Source organism: Pollachius pollachius (assembly GCF_949987615.1).
Source record: "Pollachius pollachius genome assembly, chromosome: 3".
In the NCBI taxonomy this organism is placed as follows: Eukaryota; Metazoa; Chordata; class Actinopteri; order Gadiformes; family Gadidae; genus Pollachius; species Pollachius pollachius.
Window position 1 is genome coordinate 51529594 of NC_136936.1, and position 25283 is coordinate 51554876.

The window sequence follows — 25283 nt, forward strand, 5'->3', positions numbered from 1 at the left end:
CTTACCCTTGACCCCTTGCATTGAGCCCTGACCCCTGACCTCTGGTCCAGGCACCAGCATGACTCCACCCCCTGGCCTTGTGTTCTTCTCACGGTGTCCCGGGGTCTTCCACAGGTCCAAAGGGCTATCCCGGTGTTCCAGGGTATGAAGGACTTCACGGACATCCTGGAGACCCCAGCCATGAGAAAGGTCTCCATGGGAACCGGGGAGCAGAGGGTCTTCTGGGCCCCAAAGGAACGCCGGGGCTCACAGGAACCAGTGGAATCGAAGGCTTTGACGGGATGAACGGAAACCAGGTAAACTGGTTCAGTGGATCGTTTGATTCATTAAACCAGTTTACCAGTTTCATTGGATCAGTTTGATCCACTCAAACTGGTAAACTGGTTTCGTGGATCAATTTGAGCAATTAAACTGGTAAACTGGTTCAGTGAAAACCACTAAACAACCACTAAAACGCTGCGCTACAGCGTAAACTGGTTTGGTGGATCGACTTCTCCCTGGGATGACCTCGTCCTGGGACTGTTGGATCACTCATTTGACCACCTAGTCTGGGGTTCACCGACCTTAAGGATTACAACTCCACCGTCGTCCTCAGTTCTACTTGTAAGCTGCGATGTTGTTGACCTTTCCAGGGGCAGAAGGGCAGTCCTGGGGCCTACGGCGCCTCAGGGGACTACGGCAAGAGGGGCTTCAAAGGTACCCCTCCCTCACCCCCTTCAGCCCTCCCCCCCTCCCCCTCCCCCCCTCCCCCTCAGCCCTCCCCCTCACCCCCCCCTCACCCCCCTCAGCCCTCCCCCCCTCCCCCTCAGCCCTCCCCCTCACCCCCCCCTCACCCCCCTCAGCCCTCCCCCCCTCCCCCTCCCCCTCCCCCCTCAGCCCTCCCCCCTCACCCCTCCCCCTCCCCTCCCCCCTCCCCCTCAGCCCTCACCCCCCTCAGCCCTCCCCCCCTCCCCCTCCCCCCTCCCCCCTCAGCCCTCCCCCTCAGCCCTCCCCCTCCCCCCTCCCCCTCAGCCCTCCCCTCAGCCCCCCCCCTCCCCCCTCAGCCCTCCCCTCCCCCTCCCCCCTCCCCCTCAGCCCTCCCCCTCACCCCTCCCCCCTCAGCCCTCCCCCTCCCCCCTCCCCCCTCCTCCTCAGCCCTCCCCCTCCCCCCTCCCCCTCACCCCTCCCCCCTCAGCCCTCCCCCTCCCCCTCACCCCTCCCCCCTCAGCCCTCCCCCTCAGCCCTCGTCACCCTCCACACAGACAGATCAACCAGAACTGGTGTGTTACCAACAGCTATCCCTAACTCTTCCCATTCTTACTCAGGGGATAAAGGCCAGCGTCTCGACCTTCCAGGCTCCCCGGGGCTGAGGGGAGAGCTGGGCTTCGCTGGCCCGCTGGGTGAGTCCAGGCTTTGGAGCCCCTCTCCCTCTGAAGGGACGCAGACACACAGTCAGCCCTGTGGGAGGAGTCAAGTCATCGTCACCGTTAATGGATCTGGATGTGGAGAGGAGCATTGTTGAGTGTGAAACTGAAACCCTAATGACTCTCCCTCCTGACAGGCGAGAAAGGACTCTCTGGCCGTCCCGGAGACAGAGGCAGCCCGGGTTTCAACGGCATCGAGGGGAGGACCGGGGAGCCGGGAGATCCGGGAATAGGGGGAGCCCCAGGTAAGGATGGATCCGCCTCTGCTGCATCATCCCGGGAACGCTTGGACCTTCCCCGTGGTCACTGGGATGGTTCACGCTTCATGCTTCACATTTGTTGGGAAGACACAGTATTTCTTCTCAACCCTGGTTCTCCCCCTGCTGTCCCCAGGCTCCGACGGCCAGGCAGGATCCCCTGGGACCCAGGGTCGGCGGGGCTTGCCCGGGACCCCCGGGGAGGGTGGGACGCCCGGCGTGTACGGCCTCCCGGGAGAGAAAGGTAGCCAGGATGATCTATATAAATAGGCCTTTATTAATGCACCGGTATCTGTCTCACCAAGCTGCCGTTCTCTGGGGCATAACGCTGCTCTGGTCCTGTGCCGCAGGGTTCCCTGGTCTGAAGGGTCTCTACGGACTCCACGGGCTGACGGGGCAGAAGGGTCTCACCGGGCTCCAAGGTACTCCTCAGAAGGTCTTCTGTTTACGATCAGGAGCTATATGTGTACTGATGAGCCTTTACTGCAAACCTGCAAAGCCCAAGAGAAGTTATTGAACCGATTAGATGAATGGATGCCGGTTGCAGTGTTTTGGCATTCTGGATTTTCTAAGTCAGTAACATTCTCTAGTGAGGGATGGGCAAATTTAATGATAAAAAGGGCCACAAATTAGTTGAAACAACATTCATTAACTTCATATCTTCCATGCTCAAATGCATTTTTTACATGTCTATACTTTTTTTTTAAAAAGAAACAACAGCCACCTGCGTGAATAGTATTATTTTCAGTGCAAAGGGCATACATGTCATCATTCAATGATGGCACAAAAGTCAAAAACAGTGGCCCAACATTAAGCGCAACAACTAGCATTATATTCAGTGCAGTTGTAGTAGTTGTGTTGGAATTCTATGAACAGATACTCTGCTTCTCATCTAGACTGAAAGGTACGGTTTTCCTGATCGAGTTTTCTGTAAAAAAAAAAGTCCAAAAATAAATATACATATGTATTATTATTTTTTTTATTACATTTTAAATCATCAGCGGGCCTCACTGAGCGAGGACGCGGGCCGCATGTGGCCTGCGGGCCGCCAGTTGTCCATCCCTGCTATAGAGCAGGAACAGAGTTCCTCCTGCCTGTCCCTGTGCAGCGCAGCGTTTGGGAGGCCTGCCGTAATGAACAGACTGATCCCTGTATGTGTTCCTCTCCCACTCGACCAACAGGGCTGGACGGATCTGGAACCCCCGGCAACCCTGGAGCCAGAGGGCAGAAGGGAGAGACGGGCGTGCCCAACACCCAGCCTGGGGTCCCTGGGGTGGTCGGGGAGACGGGCCTCCGAGGACCTCCAGGTAGGGCCCCGCCCTGCGTCGGCTGAGCTGTACGCATGAGAGGAACATGGAGGCCGTTCTTTAGGGCTTTGACCGCGGGACATGATATTGCAATGACCGCCTCCATTTTGGAAGAGCTTTGGCATGTTGTTCATGTTCTTTGGTGGTAGGTTACTCCCTCAGGGTGAGGTGATATGTCATTCTGGGAGACGTTGTTGTGTTTCAAACGGCCACAGCGTTGTTTTCCGCGGCCCATGTTACGGTCTGCTGACGGTGATCTGGGACTTTAGTATAGGCAACCACGTATCCCATCATGCATTCTGTTTAATGTGTTCAGGGAATCAAGGCCAACCAGGACCCCAAGGGTTCCAAGGTCCACAGGGCCAGGACGGGGTCCCAGATGGACCGGGACCCCCTGGGAGCTCGGGCTACCCAGGACCTAAAGGACTGCTGGGTAAACACACGTCAGCCCTTACCCTGACCGGGGGTCTCTGATGGCCCCTCGGTCTCCTATAACAGAGAGGTCTAACCAGGGTAACTGGTGATGGGATGGAGCCCAGAGGTCCGGTGTCCGACGGGGCACCGGGGGTGTTTGGTCGCCCTGGTCTCTGACGTTGTGTTCCCGTCCGTCAGGATTCCCTGGACTGAGGGGAGTTCCCGGCCTGGAGGCTCCTCCCGGGGAGAAGGGGGTCGTGGGGGGGTTCGGAGCTCCAGGACGTCCCGGTGCCAAAGGACTGAGAGGAGACCCAGGGCCGGTGGGATACAGGGGGTACGGCGGGGAGTCCGGGAGGAAAGGTAGATATACAACCGCTAGAACTCACTCAGAACACCGTAAAGAACTAGATATACAACCGCTAGAACTCACACAGACCACCATAAAGAAGAACTAAGGTTCCTACTGCTATTGAACTCAAGATCTGAGACGGAATCTCAGCACACACACACAGGTTATGGTTTGCATCAACACAGTCCTCAGATGTATCTGCTGCTGTCTGTCAGGGGTCAAAGGTGAACAGGGGCTGATGGGGACACCTGGTCAGGCTGGTAACCAAGGGGCAAGAGGACCAACCGGGCCCAAAGGAACCTCTGGACCCACAGGTAGGTTCTGTCACTGCGTGTCATGTGACACACACTGTATGTCATGTGACAGAGCCGCGGCGCAGTAAGGTTGCACTTCCTGTTACCGTAGCAGGCGTGACCTTCCTTGACCCCGTGTTGTGGTGATTCCCTGCAGGGGCTCCTGGTGTCCCGGGCAGCCCGGGCCCCCTGCCACTGCCCCTCACCATCCCAGCAGAGAGGGGCGCTCCGGGGCCCCAGGGGATCCGCGGGCCGGGGGGGAACACCGGGGAGACAGGAGCACAGGGGCCCCCTGGAGATCCAGGTCAGCCAGTCTTACTCTTACTGTTCAGAACGTTGAGGGTCAACGCAGCGCACCACCGACCCTGACCCTTGACCCCGTGTGACTCCTCACTGAACCTCTTCCCCGACAGGATTCTACGGCCCGAGGGGACAGAAGGGAATGCCCGGGATCGGGGGAACGCCGGGAACGCCTGGGTACCGCGGGGAGGTGGGAAGGCACGGCCACCACGGTCTGCAAGGCATGGAAGGTGAGTCTGGGGTCCTGAGGTCAGGGGTCACGCCTCCATCAGAACCCTGATATACACATACAGTATATACAGTCTGTCTGATATACAGTAGGTCTCACTGTCCGGTCTGTCTGATATACAGTAGGTCTCACTGTCCGGTCTGTCTGATATACAGCAGGTCTCACTGTCCGGTCTATCTGATATACAGTAGGTCTCACCGTCCAGTCTGAATGATATACAGTAGGTCTCACCTTCCGGTCTGTCTGATATACAGTAGATCTCACTGTCCGGTCTGTCTGATATACAGTTGGTCTGTCTGATATACAGTAGGTCTCACTGTCCGGTCTGCCTGATAAACAGTAGGTCTCACCTTCCGGTCTGTATGATATACAGTAGGTCTCACTGTCCGGTCTGTCTGATATACAGTAGGTCTCACATTCCGGTCTGTCTGATATACAGTAGGTCTCACCTTCCGGTCTGTCTGATATACAGTAGGTCTCACCTTCCGGTCTGTCTGATATACAGTAGGTCTCACCGTCCGGTCTGACTGATATACAGTAGGTCTCACCTTCCGGTCTGTCTGATATACAGTAGGTCTCACATTCCGGTCTGTCTGATATACAGTAGGTCTCACCTTCCGGTCTGTCTGATATACAGTAGGTCTCACCTTCCGGTCTGTCTGATATACAGTAGGTCTCACCGTCCGGTCTGACTGATATACAGTAGGTCTCACCTTCCGGTCTGTCTGATATACAGTAGGTCTCACTGTCCGGTCTGTCTGATATACAGTAGGTCTCACTGTCCGGTCTGTCTGATATACAGTAGGTCTAACATTCCGGTCTGTCTGATATACAGTAGGTCTCACCTTCCGGTCTGTCTGATATACAGTAGGTCTCACTGTCCGGTCTATCTGATATACAGTAGGTCTCACTGTCCGGTCTGTCTGATATACAGTAGGTCTCACCTTCCGGTCTGTCTGATATACACTAGGTCTCACTGTCCGGTCTGTCTGATATACAGTAGGTCTCACTGTCCGGTCTGTCTGATATACAGTAGGTCTCACTGTCCGGTCTGTCTGATATACACTAGGTCTCACTGTCCGGTCTGTCTGATATACAGTAGGTCTCACTGTCCGGTCTGTCTGATATACAGTAGGTCTCACCTTCCGGTCTGTCTCCCAGGTCATCGGGGGACCCCCGGGGTCCCGGGGCTGCCGGGGATGCCGGGCCGCAGCGTCAGCGTGGGGTACCTCCTGGTGAAGCACAGCCAGACGGAGCAGAAGCCCATGTGCCCGGTGGGCATGTCCAAGCTGTGGGACGGGTACAGCCTGCTGTACTTCGAGGGCCAGGAGAAGGCCCACAACCAGGACCTGGGTGAGTCCAGGACACCTGCAGAACAACCCGCTCAAAGAGAAGGACACTGAAGGGATGATGTGCTTCTGTTTAGAAAGTCACCTAACTCTATTAGCATTGGCAAGTGAAGAAATAGGGTGGGTGAGGATACCTTTAAACACGCCTAGAAACACTTTGATACATCAGGGCACCTAACACCTAACACACTATCCTCCGCACTGTTACCTCCGATCACCTTGTTGAATCCTCTGATTGGTCGTTCCAGGACTGGCGGGTTCCTGTCTGCCGCGCTTCAGCTCCATGCCCTTCCTGTACTGCAACCCCGGAGACGTGTGCTACTATGCCAGCCGAAACGACAAATCCTATTGGCTCTCGTCCACCGCGCCCCTTCCCATGATGCCCGTGGAGGACGGCGAGATCCGGCAGTACATCAGCCGCTGCTCGGTGTGCGAGGCCCCCTCCGTGGCCATCGCCGTCCACAGCCAGGACGTCAGCATCCCGCAGTGCCCCGCCGGCTGGAGGAGCCTCTGGATCGGCTACTCCTTCCTCATGGTGAGCCCCCCCCCCCCACTGAGAGGGTCCCTTTGGTGAGGTGGTTAGTCCCTGGGGGGTTATCCGAGAACAGGGGGAGTCAGAGTTCTGGTTCAGACCAATGCTCCAAAGGGTTTGGACAGGTTTCCCATTTGTTAATAAATAATAAGAATATTTTTTTTATAAAGCGCTTTCATTAGTAAATGTAGAGGTGCTGACCAGAGCTGAACCACATCACACACATAGAGCTCCTCAGTAAAACACTCACTAGCAGCTGAAGGCCCTCCTCCTCCTCACTAGCAGCTGAAGGCCCTCCTCCTCCTCACTAGTAGCTGGCTGAAGGCCCTCCTCCTCCTCACTAGTAGCTGAAGGCCCTCCTCCTCCTCACTAGTAGCTGAAGGCCCTCCTCCTCCTCACTAGCAGCTGGCTGAAGGCCCTCCTCCTCCTCACTAGCAGCTGAAGGCCCTCCTCCTCCTCACTAGCAGCTGAAGGCCCTCCTCCTCCTCACTAGCAGCTGAAGGCCCTCCTCCTCCTCACTAGCAGCTGGCTGAAGGCCCTCCTCCTCCTCACTAGCAGCTGGCTGAAGGCCCTCCTCCTCCTCACTAGCAGCTGAAGGCCCTCCTCCTCCTCACTAGTAGCTGAAGGCCCTCCTCCTCCTCACTAGCAGCTGGCTGAAGGCCCTCCTCCTCCTCACTAGCAGCTGGCTGAAGGCCCTCCTCCTCCTCACTAGCAGCTGGCTGAAGGCCCTCCTCCTCCTCACTAGCAGCTGGCTGAAGGCCTTCCTCTAACAACGCTTTGTCCCGTCTCCCAGCACACCGCGGCCGGCGACGAGGGCGGCGGCCAGTCCCTCTCATCGCCCGGGTCCTGCCTGGAGGACTTCCGCACCACGCCGTTCATCGAGTGCAACGGGGCCAAGGGCACCTGCCATTACTTTGCAAACAAGCACAGCTTCTGGCTGACCTCGGTGGACCAGTCCTTCCAGACGGAGCCCGCCTCGGAGACGCTGAAGGCCGGCCAGCAGCTCAACCGCATCAGCCGCTGCCAGGTGTGCATGAAAAACCTGTGAGCTCCACCGCTCTGGAGCAACGCTCCGCCGGACAGATGGTGTGAAGACAGTTCCTCTCTCCTTCTCCGTATCCATCCTCTGTGGAGCCAGGGGGAGCCTGAAACACTGACCACAGATCAGTGTGAACGAGACACCTTCAGCAGCACATCTCTGGCTTACAAACACAGGACTGAGAGTCTACGAGAGGACAGACTGGTAGAACGGATCAGGGGGCAAATCATGGTTTTTAATGTTCATAAGTGTAATGTTCATAATGGTGCTTTCTTAATTTAATACCTCGATCACAGTGTAACGTTTAACCAGTCTGCCTTCACCAGCTGAACCCAGGATGTGTGGCCAGCCCTTTAGTTACTCCTCCTAACACACGTCCTAGCAGAACCACTAACCCTCTTTCCACTGCTTCTCATTTCCTCCACACTGTTTGACACTTTTCATGTTTTCTCCAAGTTGTTTTATAAATAAACACAAATCAAGTTTATTTCCATATCTTACAGATTTATCCACCGTCTCTGAAATGTGTTCATAATAGTTCATAATAGTTCATACACACCTATATATATATATATATACCGTATTTCCCGCACTATAACGCGCACCGGATTATAAAGCGCACCTTCAATGAATGACCTATTTTAGAACTTTTTTCATAAATAGGGCGCACCGGATTATAAGGCGCATAGCATAGAAGATACTGCAGTCAAACGTTTGACTGGGGATGCGTTATGCATCCACTAGATGGAGCTGTGCTAATTGTATAGCTCGTCACGCGCAACGCAACTGTGAGGACGAGTTGCTGCATTTAGCAGATATAAAACTGGAACCTTTATGACAAAAAAGTAAAACACAATTACGCAGTTCCAAACCTTAGATTTTTTAAATATCTTGCAAACGTGAATGATACAAAGTAGAGCATCGCACCCTCGAATCTTGTAGTGTGGCCAGTCTTCCGCCCGATTTCCTGGCTCTGTGATCGTATAGTGTGACCTTCCGTGAGTAAGCGCAGTAAAATGCTGTGTGCACTGACTACGATAGCCGTAATGCTGCAAGCGGTGTGGCTTTATCGTAGTCGTAGTGAAACATTTTATTATTATTAAATTGTTTTTATTGGTTTTTCATACTGAAACATTTTGACAGAGCGCCGTTTACAACCAGTATGGATCAACCAATTAACCAATTGATCCATATATAAGGCGCTCCGGATTATAAGGCGCACTGTCGTTTTTTGAGAAAATTACCGGCTTTTAAGTGCGCCTTATAGTGCGGAAAATACGGTATATATACAACTATTTTTTGACACAATGCACTGATTCTATGTCCTATATTTATATCGACTGAACAAGCTTGACTCTTTGTTTTCCTTGGTGCCTTCATTGTGATTGTCACGTTACATTTTACCGGTTCAAATTCCAAGAGGTGGCTTAATAGATGAAGGCTGCAAAGTCTCCTAAAGCAAACAGACTAAAGTTCAAATTCACCCCTAATCAGAGGATCAGCCGTCCTGACTGAACTCTTTCCTAATCCATTTCAATATTTTCTCATTACTTTTGAGTAGGAACAGGTTTGCATTCGTATGTTTGGGTCTCATGTGTCAATCATGTTCTGTGACAAATGCATTGCATTGTAATAGAGACTGATTAAACAAATGTTTTCTAATACTTTATTTCCTGAATTGAATCCACAAACCTTTAGTCTTGTTCTTCCACATTTTAGACAATAATTCTCAATTATTTTAAATAGAAATCTTTATTATCATAGCATCTTACAAAACAGGGATATGTATAATTATCAAGTAGTGCAGATTGTGAGTCTCTGAAATGTAGGAACCATGAAGGAACAGCTCCTAAGTTAATAACGACGTCAGCCTGTGTAAATCCAAAGCAACAAGACTTCAGACGACACCCACCCAAGAAACTACAAAACAATTAGTGCACTTAATGAAAGTCATTCACGCGTTGTAGGAACAAATATACTTTATAATAAACTCTCCTCCTCCTCCTCCTAACTCTGTACTGTGTGCGCGCGCGCGCGCGCGTGCGCGTGCGTGTGTGCGTGTGTGTGTGTGTGTGTGTGTGTGTGGGTGCGTGCGCATGTAAGTGTATGTGTGAGGATTGGCTAGAAAAAAACGAAAGGACCACGTCCCAGCAGGCGGTCTGGGGGGTCCGGTGGCAGTACGGCCCTAGCAGCAGCCCCGCCTCCTGCCGGGGGGCTGGCAGTAGTCCTCCAGGTCGACGGTGGGCGAGCGCTGGTTCTCCGTCCTCTTCCTCAGGATAGAGGGCAGCACCAGGTCGAAGAGCGTCTCGAACAGCAGGTCCACGTTGTAGCCCGTCCGGGCGCTGGTCTCGAAGCACATCCTGTCGGCCGGCAGGCTGCTGCCCTCGTCCAGCCCCTTGTAGCGCAGCACGCGGCCGTACAGCGCGGCCGCCTCCTCGCGGCCCACCTGCTGGGGCAGGGAGCCGGGGGAGAGGGGGGAGGCAGGGGGGGTGGGGCAGGCCGAGGGGACCCGGGGCCCCGTCCCGGGCTCGCCGCCCTCGACGGGGCCCTGGGGGTCCACGGGCAGCTGGGCGCGGGGGTCCGTGAGGTCGGCCTTGTTGCCCACGATGGCGTAGATGCAGTCGTGGTTGGCGGTGTCGGTCAGCGACAGGAAGCGCTCCTCCAGCTCCGCCAGACTTTGCCAGCTGGTCACGTCGTAGGTCAGGATGACGGCGGCCGCGCCCCGGCAGTACATAGAGCCCAGGCCGTGGAACTGCTCCCGGCCTGGGGACAGAGCGGGGGACCGTCAGGTCTATAACATGTAGCGCCACTAGGGGGCGCCTCCCTTTGTTTGTTGTGCAAGTTAACGTTGAACCAGAAGAAGGGCGTGTGCTCCTCTGCGCTGCTACGAGTAACTTTGCAGTCTACGAGTGAAGTCTCCCCTTTTATACGTTTTATTTTGTAATGAGTTGGTGTAGACAGGAATCTCGGACTATGTTCTAGAACGCATGTATGCTTAATAGATATATAGTGCCGTCGAGGCCTGGCTTGATATGGTCAATGTGTATAATAAAAGTACCGTGAGGAGAATCCCACATGTTGCCTACAGTGACTTCATGCTAACCGGAGCAACTGCCATCAGACCATACACTTAACCTGCACCATTCCACCTTACAACGGGGACACATGGGGGGACACGGGGGACATGGAGACACAGGGGGCCTGTGAGATCAACCCGTCCGAACCCCAAGCAGCACAGAGTAGGTTTGTCCCCTCACCTCACCGACCCTAAAGGTCAGCGGGACCTCAGAGGCCTTCACCATCCCACTACAGAACTGGGATGCGATCAGAAACAATCCCTGGGTGGAGATGACAGTAGTTTTGCAAAGGGACTCAACTCTGACCTACAAGAGCCTTGGGAGCGCTGAACACATCGCCCTGTGGACGCCATGTGACTCCAGCACGGCCGGCTGTGACGCAACGCAACACTCTGGAGCCAAGCCATCAGAACAGAGAAAGGAAGATCTAGGCTCTCTGCCATTACCACCGGTGGTGGTGCTGGGTGTGGAGGTGGGTGGTGGTGGTGGTGGGTGTGGTGGTGGTGGTGGGGGTGGTGGGTGTGGTGGTGGTGGTGGTGCTGGTGGGTGTGGTGTATGTGGTAACCATAATGATGTCAGTGTTAAGCTGCATTAAGGGTTAGGGTGAACCCAACATTTAAACAAGATAGACGCTATCTTACTGTTTTAAAGAAGGTGTTTTTAAAAGCCAAGGGTTAGGAGTTTTGCGTAAGGTTCCCAGCGGCCGTTGGAGACAAAGAAGCTTTGTTGCTGAGATATGAAAGCTTGTAATGGATGCACAACGCCAGGGAAACGTCTGCCTCCTCTCTGACATAAGAGCAGTTCTGTGTTCCCTTTGTTTATTCAAACAAGACACAATGAATCAGAGCCTGGGCTAGAGACACTGTGGTGGTCTAGTGACACTGTGGTGGTCTAGAGACACTGTGGTGGTCTAGTGACACTGTGGTGGTCTAGAGACACTGTGGTGGTCTAGAGACATGGGCCTGTGGGGGTCCAGGAGGCTCTATGGGGTCTTACTGAATCCCACAAGGGGGTCTTACTGAGTCCAACATTGGACAAAAGAGGAAACTCTATTTGGAGATCTGAGAAGTGCTGGCCTGGGAGTTTTGTTGGTTGAGGAACGGGGGATGGAATGAGGAAACCGATAGAGTGCTGTGGAATTACTAAAGAGCCTTAATATGCAGTATTAAGATAAGGCCCCAGTGGCTGAAACCCAGCGGCCGTCCTCACACCAGAGGAGTCGTCCTCTCTAGGAGCCGAGGACATGTGAGTGTGGGAAAGGTTACGGCTGTGGAGTCATGGATCTGCCTGCCTGGAGTCATGTGGCTGTTAAGAGGAACAGTCAGCCAGCGTAGTCCAGCCTGGCCCTCAAAACAAACAAAAACATGTTTGAAGTAAGAACCAAACCCGGGTTCTAACTGTCTGACCTGGTGGACCCAGAACCTAAAGCCGTGAAGAGGTCTGAGACAGGCTTCTGTTAACCTTAGGGGGGACTTAATGTAAGGGCCATTTCATCAGAGGTCACGGGGCCAAGGGACGTTCAGTGCTGACAAACCGTGACATTGAGCCAATGATTACAAAATCGAGGAGTTCCCATCTAAGTCTTACATGAACACACATTATGTAGAACCTTTAGCTGTAAACCCCAAGTCTGACCTTAGGAGGAACACAACCCGGTGCTTAAATGTCACTAGAACCTTCCACCCTGGAAAATAAATTATTAATTCTGTGCGCATCGTTATTTACACATTTCATATTCAACTAACATCTTTAGTAAGGTCCTTAAAGTAGGCAAGATTAACACATAAAACCAGTCAACGATGTGTATTTCTTTTCAGAAGGTACACTTTGTGTAAGCTGCTTAGTTATAGAAAAGCACAGTTAAAAACTTGGTGGAGTTGTGACGTTGTCCTGTGAGGACCTGCTGCTAGGCTACATGCTACCGATGGACAGGACCCGACCCACCGATATTACCGAGCTAGGCGTTCCACAGGGGGACGCGGCGGGGGGCAGGTGATCGGGTCACGGGACGCACGGTAAAACAAGTTGATGCAAAAGGATCGAAGGCCATGTAACGTTGAGATCAGAGCTCATGTTAAGATTGGAGCCCATGTTGAGATCAGAGCCCATGAAACGTTCAGATCAGAACCCATGAAACGTTCAGATCAGAGCCCGTGTTAAGATCAGTGCCCATGAAACGTTCAGATCAGAGCCCATGTAACGTTCAGATCAGAGCCCGTGTTAAGATCAGAGCCCATGTTCAGATCAGAGCCCATGTAACGTTCAGATCAGAGCCCATGAAACGTTCAGATCAGAGCCCATGTAACGTTCAGATCAGAGCCCATGAAACGTTCAGATCAGAGCCCTGGTTCAAATCAGAGCCCATGTTGAGATCCGAGCCTTACCTGCCGTGTCCCAGATGGAGATGTTGTAGGGCCCCCACTGCTTGAGGTAGAACGCCCCTCCGACGGTGCTGATGGTGTCTCTGAACTTCCGCTCCGTGTACCGGTGGAGCAGCGAGGTCTTCCCCACGTTCATGTCCCCCAGGATCACCACCTTCACGTCCGGCTTCTTCATCTTGGAGATCTCAGGCATCGTGAAGAAATAACGACCGCTTCAGATCACTTCAGATCGCTTCAGATCACTTCAGAGTTCAGATCCCCTCACTCCGTCTAACTGGCGTGAGTAGCGGGGCTGGATCCAAAGTCCTCCCGACTCGGCATGGTGAGGAGCTCAGGAGACGAGCTGCTGATCGCTCCTCAGAGCGGAGTTAAGAAACGGGAAGCGACGCGACCAGCAGACTGCTGCCGCACGGAGGGCTGGAGAAGAGTGGGAGTTCCGTGCGTGGGTTTAGTCGGTTTAGTTCCCTGGGTTAAGTGCCGTGGGGTTTAGTTCCGTGGGTTTAGTTCCCTGGGTTAAGTGCCGTGGGTTTAGTTTCCTGGGTTAAGTGCCGTGGGGTATAGTGCCGTGGGTTTAGTTCCCTGCATGGGTTTAGTGCCGTGGCCGTTGGGTTTCGTTTCTGGGTTTAGTTCCCAGGGGTTAGCTCCTGGGTTTAGTTCCCCAAGTTTAGTTAGGTTTTCTTTGGTCTTTGGTCAACTGCTGTTGCTGCCTAAATGTGCTTTACAAAGAAATTTTCATTTTTTCCTGTGGGGGTGGGAGGACCCGGGGGGGCGGGTGGGACCTGGTCCTGACTCCTGGAACGAGCTGTTATCAGACAAGTGACTGATGATAAGTTCCGTTTCAGAGTAAACAAGCTCAACAAACGAGTCTCATGATCCTGAACACACGGGCTTCCGGTACCGTACTGGGAACAAGATACTGGAAACAATCGGGACTTCTTTATTGAACGAAGCGGATTTGAATTCGGAATAAATCAATCAAGCTTGCAAACTGTTGAGTGATTAAGTAGAGTTTTGTGTGCTCACGTCATGGACTGACCCTGATCTCGCTTTGACAGCAGCAGCGAATAGCATTCCAGCATTACAAAAACTCCAATGCTTCCTGACTAGAAGGAGAGAGGGTCTTGAAATGTAGTGTTCCCCCGGTCTACAGCAACACAACATCCGGTCACTTATTTCCTCTGAGCTGTGAACCCGTTATCAGCCTACGGAAAGTGAATAATAGGATGGATCATGACCAGGAGGAATATGTGGAGCATTATGGGGGGGGGGGGGTTATAAAAAAAAGAGTAAAAGAAAACGTAATAACGCAATATCCGAATTACCGAACAGAAAAGTATATCCCTCCACCGAAAGAAATTCCCTCCCTCTCTCGTCGCTAAACCCATGTAACTGAAAATCCCGCCCTCTCTCTTTTGCCCCCCCCCCCCCCCCAAAAAAAAAAAAAAAAAAAACTTGTAACATCCGGTTCCGGGGGTTCCGCGGTGGAATGAACGCTCAGTAACCGGTTAGCCTGCTGAGCCTGAGCCGTACTCAAAGTGCTCATGATCAGGAATATTATCGCTCTCTTTCCAGCGTTTATACGCAGTACGAGTTTAGGTAAGAAGAACCACAAAGAGTGCCTGTCGGATGTAGCGCGTTTGTCCTTGTTGTTTTGATCTCAAGTTAGTTCAGGTGGAGTATCGACGGTAACATGCCGCCGGAGACTCGGATGGTCGTAGTTTGCGTTCTCACAGGGGCGCTTTCGATCCTTATTACGTTAGGATGTCTGAAGGAACCAGGTAAAGTCCACATGGGAACGAGTCATTCAACAGACCATTACAAACCACTGCCACCATTATAAACCACTGCCTACATTATGAGACCACTGCATACTGATAGACAGATAGATCTATGAATACTTTATTGATCCCCAGGGGGAAATTCAAAGTCACACTCACTTGAACACAGCATACACATACAACACAAACAAGATTATAAAGATAAAAAGAAATATCCACATGGATAATATGGACGGTAAAAGATAGGCTACGTTGCTCTTGGAGAATATGTGACATGATGGTAGTGCAAATAAGTACATACAGAAGCCAGCATTAAATATGGACAATAAAAAGGACTAGCGCAAGAATATTAATAATTTAGAAAATATAAAAGTGCAAGGATAAAGTCTAAAGAAAACCGGTAATAAATATGTAGACAGTAATAATGTTAACAGTAAGATGGGGGTCCGTCTGGGCTCAGGGGTCCGTGTCGGGGGGGACAGGCCAGGGGAGCGAGGGAGGGAGGGGTCGTGCATAAGGGCTAATACAGCCAGTAAACAGTGGACAGTCAGTACACTGTTTACGGGAGGTACTGGAAGGGAGACCGAGTACGCAGAGACGGCTATCCCCCCCTCTTCCTCCCTTCAGTGTCACGTTGTTCCGATGTATGGCCCTGGGGACAGATGCTTTCCCCAGTCCGCCAGTTGTACATGGCGTTGTGTGTAATCTCGAGCTGATCATGTTCCTCTGCTTGGTGCTCTGGAGTGGATGACAGTCCTTGTCCAAGATGGAGAGCAGTTTGTTCGGGGTCCTTTTGTCAGATGTTAGTGTGAAGCACTCTAGTTCAGTGCCCACAACAGAGCCAGTTTTCCTTACAAGCTTTTCCACTGCCACCATCATAAACCACTGCCACCAGTATAAACCAGTGCCCCCCTTCAGGGCCACCACCCCACGGGCTCTAGGACCCCGCGGTGTGCTCGGTGTAAACGGGCTCTAGGACCCTGCGGTCTCCTCGTCGCTGCATGGCGGCCTCTGGTTCTGACTGACAACTGATCTCAGGTCAGTTTTCCCATGACTGGTAGACCGGGAGGTCGGCGGACTGGCAGGTCCAGAGCCGGCGTCATTACGGATGCATTAAGCAGGCATTTTGATAATGACGTCGACTACATTCGGGTTAGCGTTTGAAGAGTTGGACGAGATCCGCTCATTATCCTGAAGTTGAACGATAAACACACAATCATAACAATAACTCCGGTGTCTACGGAACGAGCAGATGGCGCCGCTCCGCAGCTCGTATTGAGCGGAATCAAAGAGCCGCTGGGACTCCGGACCCGAGCCTCGGGATGCAGAACAACACGACGCGGGGGTTCCTGTGGTCGGACGTGGAGACCCGGACCCTGCTCGCCATCTGGGGCGAGCAGGACATCCAGGTGGCGCTGGACGGACACTTCCGAAACAGCTTCGTGTACCGGGACGTGGCCCGCCGGCTGGCCGCCACGGGGTTCGAACGCACCCCCGAACAGTGCAGGGTCCGGATCAAAAGTCTGAAGAGGCAGTTCCTGTTGGCCAAGGAGGGCAACATCCGGAACAACGGGCAGTACCACAAGATATGCAAGTTCTACGACGCCATGGAGAACATCCTCAGCAACCGGCCGGTCCTGGACCCCCAGGAGTTCATGGACAGCGGGACGGGGGGCGACGACACCGCCGACTGCCTGGAGGAGGAGGGAGAAGAACCCCACGACCCCTACTCAGAGAACATGGGCGACTTCCACAGGCCGGCTGAGACGGAAGTGAAGTTGGAGTACCCGGCGGTTCCCATCCCGATCCCCATCAAAGTGACCGTCGGGAATAACGGTAAGCACGCCACGGCGCACCGGACAGACACGCTGTGTAACCTTCCTCGTCCATAGATGGTTGTCTAACGGAGGCCTCCTGTCCCTCTGTCCAGGCAGCTCTGTGCGTCCTCACCCCAGCAGCCAGCCCACCAGCACCCTGACCTCCAGCACCCTGTCCCCCGGCACCCTGACCTCCAGCCGGCCCAAACGGCCCAAGAAGCGCCGCGCCAACTTCCCCCTGGAGAAGCTGATGGAGCAGTTCCTGGAGCAGAGCGCCCAGGCAGAGGAGGGCTTCTACCGCGTGGAGGAGCAGCGGCTGCAGGCGGAGGACCGCCGCAGGGAGGCGGAGCACGCCCGCGAGCTCCAGACCCTCCAGATGCTGGGCCAGATGTTCTCCAGCATCTCCTCAGCCCACCCCCCCTCCGCAGCCTCCTCCCACCGGACCGAGCCTCCCGCTCCCCCCCGGGCGTTCCCCAGACGCTCCGCCTCCCCCTCCGGCCCCCGCGGCCCGGCCACCCACCTCAGACGGACCCCCCCACACCCGACGGCCGACTGGCCGCCGCAGCAGAGCCAGCAGCTCCCGTCAGACCCGCAGGCGCTAGGTACAGGCGCTAGCTACAGGCGCTAGGTACAGGCGCTAGGTACAGGCGCTAGCTACAGGCGCTAGGTACAGGCGCTAGTTACAGGGGCTAGGTACAGACGCTATGTACAGGCGCTAGCTACAGGTGCTAGGTACAGGCGCTAGGTACAGGCGCTAGCTACAGGCGCTAGGTACAGGCGCTAGGTACAGGCGCTAGGTACAGGCGCTATGTACAGGCACTAGGTACAGGAGCTAGGTAGAGGCGCTAGGTACAGGGGCTAGGTACAGACGCTATGTACAGGCGCTAGCTACAGGTGCTAGGTACAGGCGCTAGGTACAGGGGCTAGGTACAGGCGCTAGGTACAGGGGCTAGGTACAGGTGCTAGGTACAGGCGCTAGGTACAGGCGCTAGGTACAGGCGCTGGGTACAGGTGCTAGGTAGAGGCGCTAGGTACAGGGGCTAGGTACAGGGGCTAAGTACAGGTGCTAGGTGCTAGCGTCCGTCTGGAGCTTGGAGAGGATGTGAAGAGGAGGAGGACCCGTAACCCAGCGGGCCGGCTGAGTGTAGCGCCACCGTGTGGCCGGAGCAGCATGGTGTCTGTGTTGGGGTGTAACTCCGTGTTTAGGACCAGAGGCCGTCAGGCTGGTGTGGGGGTCTGCAGTCTCACACCCCGCCCTACAGAGCCTCGTCGTGGCGCAGGCCGTCCATCCGTGGCCCACTGGTTAAGGAGTTGGACCGGTAACCGGAGGGTGGCCGGTTCGAATCCCCACCGGTTGGCAAAAGTGTGGAGGGGGGAGTAGTAGAGCAGCACTCTCCACGGATGAGGTGCCCTTGAGCAAGGCACCTGAAGCCCCCACCTGCCCCCCGGGCGCTGCACTGCGGCTGCCCACCGCTCCGGGGGTGCCGGTGTACCCCCGTGTGTGTGGACCTCTGACCGGGTCTCTCCTCTGAGAGTGTGTGTGTGTTCACCGGCTCCCGGACGGGTCAAAAGCAGAGAAAGAATTTCCCCCAAAAAGGGACAATAAAGGATAAGCTAACCTAACTTAACTTATCTCAAGGCCCGGTAGAGAGGACACATGATCCACCCTGAACGTCCTGCCGAACATCTGAGCCTCCCTAACCCCCCTGTCCCCCCCCAGGCATGGACGAGGAGACCCTCTCCCTGGTGAAGACCATTGTGCCCGCGCTGACCTCCAAGAAGCACAAGGGCCAAGATGGCCGCATCGGCATCATTGGAGGCTGCCAGGAGTAGGTGGCTGCCTGCGGGGGAGGGGAGGGGGTCCGACTGGAGGGGGGGGGGGCAGGACTTAAGGGGGTCCGTCTTGGGGGAGACTAGGGGCTCCATCTGGGTTCAGGGTCATGAGGACACGGCGTCAGACTGAGCCTAACGTTGCCTCCTGTGTCCAGGTACACCGGAGCTCCGTACTTCGCTGCCATCTCTGCACTGAAAGTGGTAAATAATGCAATGACCAGCGACCGTACTGTTGTACCTGCCTCTGATATGTGGGTCACATGCTGACGTTCCTCTGGCTCCCCCAGGGTGCAGACCTGTCACACGTCTTCTGCACCAGGGAGGCTGCGATCGTCATCAAGTCCTACAGTCCGGAGCTCATCGTCCACCCAGTGCTGTAAGTATCAGCCGCTCCCAGTGGTGGTGGTGATGGGGGGGGGAATGGTTGAAGCAAAGCGACATCTGAACCAGCAGACCCATGGATGGTTGGTGTCAGGCCGGTGGGGGCCCTGAGGGACGAGTAGGAGGACATCGATGGGTCCCCTAATGGACAGCAGGCTCAGGCTGTTAGTGGGGGATCTCTTGGCCGCTCTCTGGGCCCCATTGGGGCCCCAGGGCCAGTCTATCATCCATACCGCTGAAGCTAACTGGATATTATAATGAATGAAACAGCAACCACCATCAATCAAAACATGAATAAAAGTACAAATAATGTAATAACATGCTGAAGGCGGAAAGTAAGGGTACGACATCACATCTGCATTAGGACCTCCATATGGTGACTGGGATGTGAACCAGTACCATAGTGTGTACCACAGGGCTCTGCCTGAAGCAGTGTGCTCTGGGGCTGCAGCTGGATGCTGTTGGATGATTCAGAATCAACACAGGCAAAAACACGCTAGCAGGCAGCAGGCTGAGACAAGAGTCCTCACAGCCTGAACTAGAAACACGCTCCGCCGCACAACTGATCTGCATTCCACACTCATGAACCCTAACTAGAGATGTAAAGTTAGGGTTGTAGATGTAAACTCAGCCTGCTTCAGGCAGAGCCTACTTTTATTCCTTTTGATTGATGGTGGTTGATGTTTCCTCCGTCTGAACGGGAAGGAGAGACGTGGAAAGCGTTGTCAGGACCCAGTCCGGAGGGGCTGTACGCTCTAGATCTACAAATACATCTACATCTACATCTATATGTACATCTGGTCTCAGCCTGTTTAGATGTGGAGGAAGAGAGATCCTAACTTTATGTGGGCCACAAACCGGTTTCAGGTTTCAGATCTACATCTAGATGTACATCTAGATGTACATGTAGATTTCAGGTTTGTGGCCCACATAAAGTTAGGATCTCTCTTCCTCCACATCTAAACAGGCTGAGACCAGTCTGAACACATGCCTTTCTATTAAGGGTTGTAGGAGGCTCACATGCTATGTTATGAAGGCTAACAATGTTATGAAGGCTTACATGCTATGTTATGAAGGCTAACATGCTATTTTATGAAGGCTAACATGCTATGTTATAAAGACTCACCTGCTATGTTATGAAGGTTAACATGCTATGTTATGAAGGCTCACATGCTGTGATTTGTGAATGCAGAGACAGCCCCAACGCCCTGGAGGAGATTGACAAGTGGCTGCCCAGACTGCACAGCCTGGTGCTTGGCCCGGGGCTGGGGAGAGACGAGGCTCTGCTGAGAACAGCCAAGGCACGCACAGTGCACACAATGATACACACACTGATACACACTGACACACACACTAATATACACGGATACAGTGTATCCGTGTATATTAGTGTGTGTATCAGTGTGTATCCGATACACACACTGATACACTGATACACACTGATATACACACTGATACACTTATACACACACTGATACACACACTGATACACACTGATACACACACTAATATACACGGATACAGTATATCCGTTTATATTAGTGTGTGTGTCAGTGTATCAGTGTGTGTATCTGATACACTTATACACACACTGATACACTTATACACACACTGATACACTTATACACACACTGATACACACACTGATACACTTATACACACACTGATACACAAACTGATACACATTGATACACACACTGATACACACACTGATACAATGATACACACACTGATACACAAACTTATACACACACTGATTTATTATACACACACGGATACACACTAGGGATGTTAACCGATGACCGTTTGACCGATGGTTGACCGCATCAACATTCATCTTGTCGCTTAAAAAAAAATTGGGGTCAGTGTGGAGTGTGTGTTGGTTTCACTTCACACTAAAAGATGATCAGATGAGGTGACTTATCGGAAGTTGGACGGACACCGCGTCTCTAGCCCACTGTTCAATTTCTCCTCAAGTTTTAATTATTCCCGCATGCGAGCGACGGAGAATATGATCTCTAAATTATTATGGACAGTAGACTTAACTCTATAAGACTACAGTTGGCCATCTCATTCCAGGATCTTTTTGTGTGAAGTGATTCCCCATTTCACTGCTTTTTGTTTCTCAAATTCAGCATGTGACAAATAAATACTTGAATCTTGAATCTTGAAAAGAAATTAGCCCTCACTCAATTTTTCCGTCTCCTCCAAACTAAACAAGCGGCGTATCTTCTGAGCTGTCATTTTCTTAAATGAGCGCGGCAATGTTTCAAATGAGCTCCTACCTCTGCCCTCTTCCGATTGGCCCCTGGTGACTCCCCCACAGGGTCTCAACGAGGTCCGCGCCGCCTCAGACCACTGTGGGCGTTCGAGCCCGCTCTCTCCACACGGTCAACTTGCAGTAGGCATGCATCGTGTTTCAATTCAAACACAGGTCGTGCCGCGGTTAGAGCCACTGCCTCTCACTCGGAGAGTGTGTGTGTGTGTGTGTGAGTGTGAGAGTCGGAGGCAGAACGGGAGAGGGATAAGCAGAGTTACGAAATAGCCGGCTGGCGCAGCTCGAAATGGCTTTTATTTCAAATAGCACATTTTAATCTGATCGGTTAACCGGTTTTAACCGGTTAATGAGGCTCAGTGGTCGGTCAAGAATATTTTACATTTTCGCCATCCCTAATACACACACACTGATACAACACTGACACAACACTGATACACTAAAGCTTCTGCTAAACTCATACACATGTGGACAAAATTGTTGGTACCCCTCTGTTAATGAAAGAAAAACCCACAACGGTCACTGAAATAACTTGAAACTGACAAAAGTAATAATATAAATTTACTGAAAATTAACCAATGAAAATCAGCCATTGCTTTTGAATTGCGGTTCAACAGAATCATTGTAAAAAACAAACTAATTAAACAGGCCTGGACAAAAATGATGGTACCCTTAACTTAATATTTTGTTGCACAACCTTTTGAGGCAATCACTGCAATCAAACTTTTTGTAACAGTCAATGAGACTTTTGCACCTGTCAACAGGTATGTTGGCCCACTCTTCATTAGCAAACTGCTCCAGTTGTCTCAGGTTTGAAGGGTGCCTTCTCCAGATGGCATGTTTCAGCTCCTTCCACAGATGTTCAATAGGATTTAGATCAGGGCTCATAGAAGGCCACTTCAGAATAGTCCAATGTCTTGCTCTTAGCCATTCTTGGGTGTTTTTAGCTGTGTGTTTTGGGTCATTATCTTGTTGGAGGACCCATGACCTGCAACTGAGACCAAGCTTTCTGACACTAGGCAGCACATTTCTCTCCAGAATGCCTTGATAGTCTTGAGATTTCATTGTACCCTGCACATATTCAAGACGCCCTGTGCCAGATGCAGCAAAGCAGCCCCAGAACATAACTGAGCCTCCTCCATGTTTCACAGTAGGGACAGTGTTCTTTTCTTGGTATGCTTCATTTTTGCGTCTGTGAACATAGAGCTGATGTGCCTTGCCAAAAAGCTCCAGTTTTGTCTCATCTGTCCATAGGACATTCTCCCAGAAGCTTTGTGGCTTGTCAATATGCATTTTGGCAAATTCCAGTCTCGCTTTTTTATGATTTGCTTTCAACAGTGGTGTCCTCCATGGTCGTCTCCCATGAAGTCCACTTTGGCTCAAACAACGACGGATGGTGCGATCTGACACTGATGTACCTTGACCTTGGAGTACACCTTTGATTTCTTTGGAGGTTGTTCTGGGCTCTTTGGTTACCATTCTTATTATCCGTCTCTTCATTTTGTCATCAATTTTCCTCCTGCGGCCACGTCCAGGGAGGTTGGCTACAGTCCCATGGACCTTAAACTTTTGAATAATATGTGCAACTGTAGTCACAGGAGCATCAAGCTGCTTGGAGATGGTCTTATAGCCTTTACCTTTTACATGCTTGTCTATAATTTTCTGAGACAACTCTCTCCTTCGCTTCCTGTGGTCCATGTTCAGTGTGGTACACACCATGTCACCAAACAGCACAGTGACTACTTTTCACCCTTTAAATAGGCAGACTGACTGATTACAAGTTTGAAGACACCTGTGATGCTAATTAGAGGACACACCTTAGTTTAACATTTCCCTATGGTCAAATTATTTTCAATCTTTTCTAGGGGTACCATCATTTTTGTCCAGGCCTGTTTCATTAGTTGGTTTTTTAAAATGATTCTGTTGAACCACAATTCAAAAGCAATGCCTGATTTTCATTGGTTAATTTTCAGTAAATTTTTATTTATTATTACTTTTGTCAGTTTCAAGTTATTTCAGTGACCATTGTGGGTTTTTCTTACATTAACAGAGGGGTACCAACAATTTTGTCCACGTGTGTATAATGTGATCGGTTATGACCTCTGTCATTTCTCCCTCCAGGAGGTGATTGAGAAGTCCAAAGCAAGAGATATTCCAATAATCATTGACGCAGTGAGTACTAATTTAAAGATCAGATGTCAGATAAGATGTCAGATCAGATTAATCTTCAGACTAAATGTAGCTGCCGGTGTCCGTTTGTCCGTCTGTGTTCATTTGTTTGTTTGTTTACAACAGGACGGACTATGGCTTGTTGCTCAGCAACCATCTGTCATCCAAGGATACCAGAAGGCCATCCTCACCCCCAACTTCATGGAGTTCACGCGGCTGTACGAGGCGCTGGTGGGTACCTGAGCCGTCGCTGACCCGCTCTGATGATGTCACCCTACGTTACCGTCCATCTCTGATGACTGACCATCTCTGATCATGTCACGCTGCGTTACCGTCTCTCTGATGATGTCATGCTGACCCTGTGATGTCATGCTGACCCTCTGATGATGTCATACTGACCCTCTGATGATGTCATCCTGACCCTCTGATGATGTCATGCTGACCCTGTGATGTCATGCTGACCCTCTGATGATGTCATGCTGACCCTGTGATGATGTCATGTGACCCTGTGATGATGTCATGTGACCCTGTGATGATGTCATGTGACCCTGTGATGATGTCATGTGACCCTGTGATGATGTCATGCCGTCTCCCAGCACCAGGAGCCTCTGGACGGCGGTGACCGGCTCCGCAGCGTGCTGCAGCTCAGCGGCGCCCTGGGGAACGTGACGGTGCTGCTGAAGGGGGAGCAGGACCTGATCTCCGACGGCCGGAGAGGTGAGCGCCACTCAGACGGGGGCCAGCGGGGGGCGCTGCTGTCGGTCAACGGCCGTCTGTACGGAGGTGTCATATGACCGGGGCGTGTTGTGTTCCAGTGCTCACCTGCAGCCTGCGGGGCAGCGGGCGGCGCTGTGGTGGGCAGGGCGACCTCCTCTCAGGGTCCCTGGGGGCGCTGGCCCACTGGGCCTTCAGCGCCACGCCGCAGTCCAGAAGGTACCGCTTCACGCCGCCGGCTCAACCACGTTGTTAGTACAGAGGTTCCCAGACCATGAGTATCGGCCGATAGCGAGTATATACCGATACAGCGTCTAGCATCGTAACGACTAACAGCTCTTTTTGAACGGTTCCCATGATGACAGCGATGTAGTCGGTTCACTTACTGTCGACAACAAATCTATTTTCAGAACTACATCATTCATATTTATAACCTATAATTATAATCATACATTTGTTTTCTTCTAGTTAAGCATGAGTTCCATGTTTTCCGACTTGGTGGCTTGAGCGCACGTAGGTCGGAGATGACACGTTTCCCATTCCGACTTTCCACCTCCGGCGGTTAACGAACGCAGCATAACACTGCAATGTTTGTGAGGTTCTCTGTGTCGTAAATTAGCTAGTATCATATCGGATCTGTCAGTCTCCCGAATTTTAGGTCAGGTCGTGTCGTATCGGAGGAACTTCCGATACTCAATTGGTATGGGAACAACTGTAGTTCTGATTGAGATACAGCATGAAGCTGCGTGTCAGTAATGGTGTCCTGTCCCCAGCGTGAGCCCCGCCCTGCTGGCCGCCTTCGGCGCCTGCGCCCTGACCAAGCAATGCAACAGCCAGGCCTTCCAGGCCCACGGCCGCGCCACCACCACCTCAGACATGATCCAGGAGATCGGCCCGGCCTTCAGGAAGCTCTTTGAGAGCTGAACACTCTGCTGTTTTCTTCCACTGATGTTTTAAGAGACTCTTTCAGTTAAGCTATCATTCAAACACTGTCTAAATATAAAAACACTGATTCTTCTCATGGATAAATTGTATGTGCCTATAGCTAGATGAGTAAAGGTGTCCAAAGACTTCTTAAATCTTTTCAGATTGGCTTATACTGTATAAGGACGGAGTGAGTTAGAGCAGTGAAATACTATATTATATACTATATTCTGTGTGTAAAACATGAAAGAAAATGTAAAAAGAGAAATGATTAGTAAGTTACTCATATAAAGATTTCCAATAAATGACGATTACAATTTTTCGATGAAGTTATTGCTTTTCAGCCTTCCCTACACAACATCCCCATGCAGTTATATTATATTATTATATTATATTAATGTACTGCGCCTATTCCGCCACAGGGGGTCCTTCGATCTGTATTAAAATCTTTCAACTTGATTG

General features: G+C 52.1%; 3 protein-coding genes across 4 annotated transcripts in view; 2 read left to right on the forward strand and 1 right to left on the reverse strand.

Annotated features, from left to right (window-relative positions):
- Positions 1-9060, forward strand: part of col4a2 (collagen, type IV, alpha 2) — a 65338-nt gene extending 56278 nt beyond the window's left edge. For both annotated transcript variants that reach the window (XM_079732130.1, XM_079732131.1), the window contains 15 exons: positions 115-296; positions 633-696; positions 1305-1379; positions 1541-1648; positions 1797-1904; positions 2011-2082; positions 2842-2967; positions 3284-3400; positions 3580-3741; positions 3946-4044; positions 4181-4327; positions 4437-4553; positions 5714-5905; positions 6150-6436; positions 7227-9060. In XM_079732130.1, the coding sequence (XP_079588256.1) occupies positions 115-296; positions 633-696; positions 1305-1379; positions 1541-1648; positions 1797-1904; positions 2011-2082; positions 2842-2967; positions 3284-3400; positions 3580-3741; positions 3946-4044; positions 4181-4327; positions 4437-4553; positions 5714-5905; positions 6150-6436; positions 7227-7481 (2111 nt within the window). In that variant the 3' untranslated portion in view covers positions 7482-9060. The remainder of the gene's footprint in view (positions 1-114; positions 297-632; positions 697-1304; positions 1380-1540; positions 1649-1796; positions 1905-2010; positions 2083-2841; positions 2968-3283; positions 3401-3579; positions 3742-3945; positions 4045-4180; positions 4328-4436; positions 4554-5713; positions 5906-6149; positions 6437-7226) is intronic.
- A 181-nt stretch (positions 9061-9241) lies between these two features.
- On the reverse strand, positions 9242-13632 carry rab20 (RAB20, member RAS oncogene family). Its single transcript, XM_079732149.1, has 2 exons — positions 12934-13632; positions 9242-10235 (listed from the first exon to the last, which is right to left on the reverse strand). The coding sequence occupies exons 1-2, from the start codon at positions 13121-13123 to the stop codon at positions 9658-9660; spliced, it is 768 nt and encodes a 255-aa protein (XP_079588275.1). The 5' UTR covers positions 13124-13632; the 3' UTR covers positions 9242-9657.
- A 1097-nt stretch (positions 13633-14729) lies between these two features.
- naxd (NAD(P)HX dehydratase) lies at positions 14730-25280 on the forward strand. The gene is made up of 11 exons (XM_079732134.1): positions 14730-16544; positions 16639-17127; positions 18246-18354; positions 18514-18559; positions 18646-18734; positions 19932-20040; positions 23136-23186; positions 23310-23414; positions 23780-23900; positions 23999-24116; positions 24671-25280. The coding sequence occupies exons 1-11, from the start codon at positions 16031-16033 to the stop codon at positions 24819-24821; spliced, it is 1902 nt and encodes a 633-aa protein (XP_079588260.1). The 5' UTR covers positions 14730-16030; the 3' UTR covers positions 24822-25280.
- Positions 25281-25283: the final 3 nt, after the last annotated feature.

Excerpts from the sequence above, each read along its gene's own strand:
- rab20 (XM_079732149.1), bottom strand. The coding sequence starts at position 13,123 with ATGCCTGAGATCTCCAAGATGAAGAAGCCGGACGTGAAGGTGGTGATC. Across the intron at positions 10,236-12,933 it reads CTCCATCTGGGACACGGCAG|GCCGGGAGCAGTTCCACGGC; the intron begins GTAAGGCTCGGA and ends CTCTGTCCCCAG.
- naxd (XM_079732134.1), top strand. The coding sequence starts at position 16,031 with ATGCAGAACAACACGACGCGGGGGTTCCTGTGGTCGGACGTGGAGACC. Across the intron at positions 23,187-23,309 it reads TTCCAATAATCATTGACGCA|GACGGACTATGGCTTGTTGC; the intron begins GTGAGTACTAAT and ends TGTTTACAACAG. Across the intron at positions 23,415-23,779 it reads CGCGGCTGTACGAGGCGCTG|CACCAGGAGCCTCTGGACGG; the intron begins GTGGGTACCTGA and ends GCCGTCTCCCAG.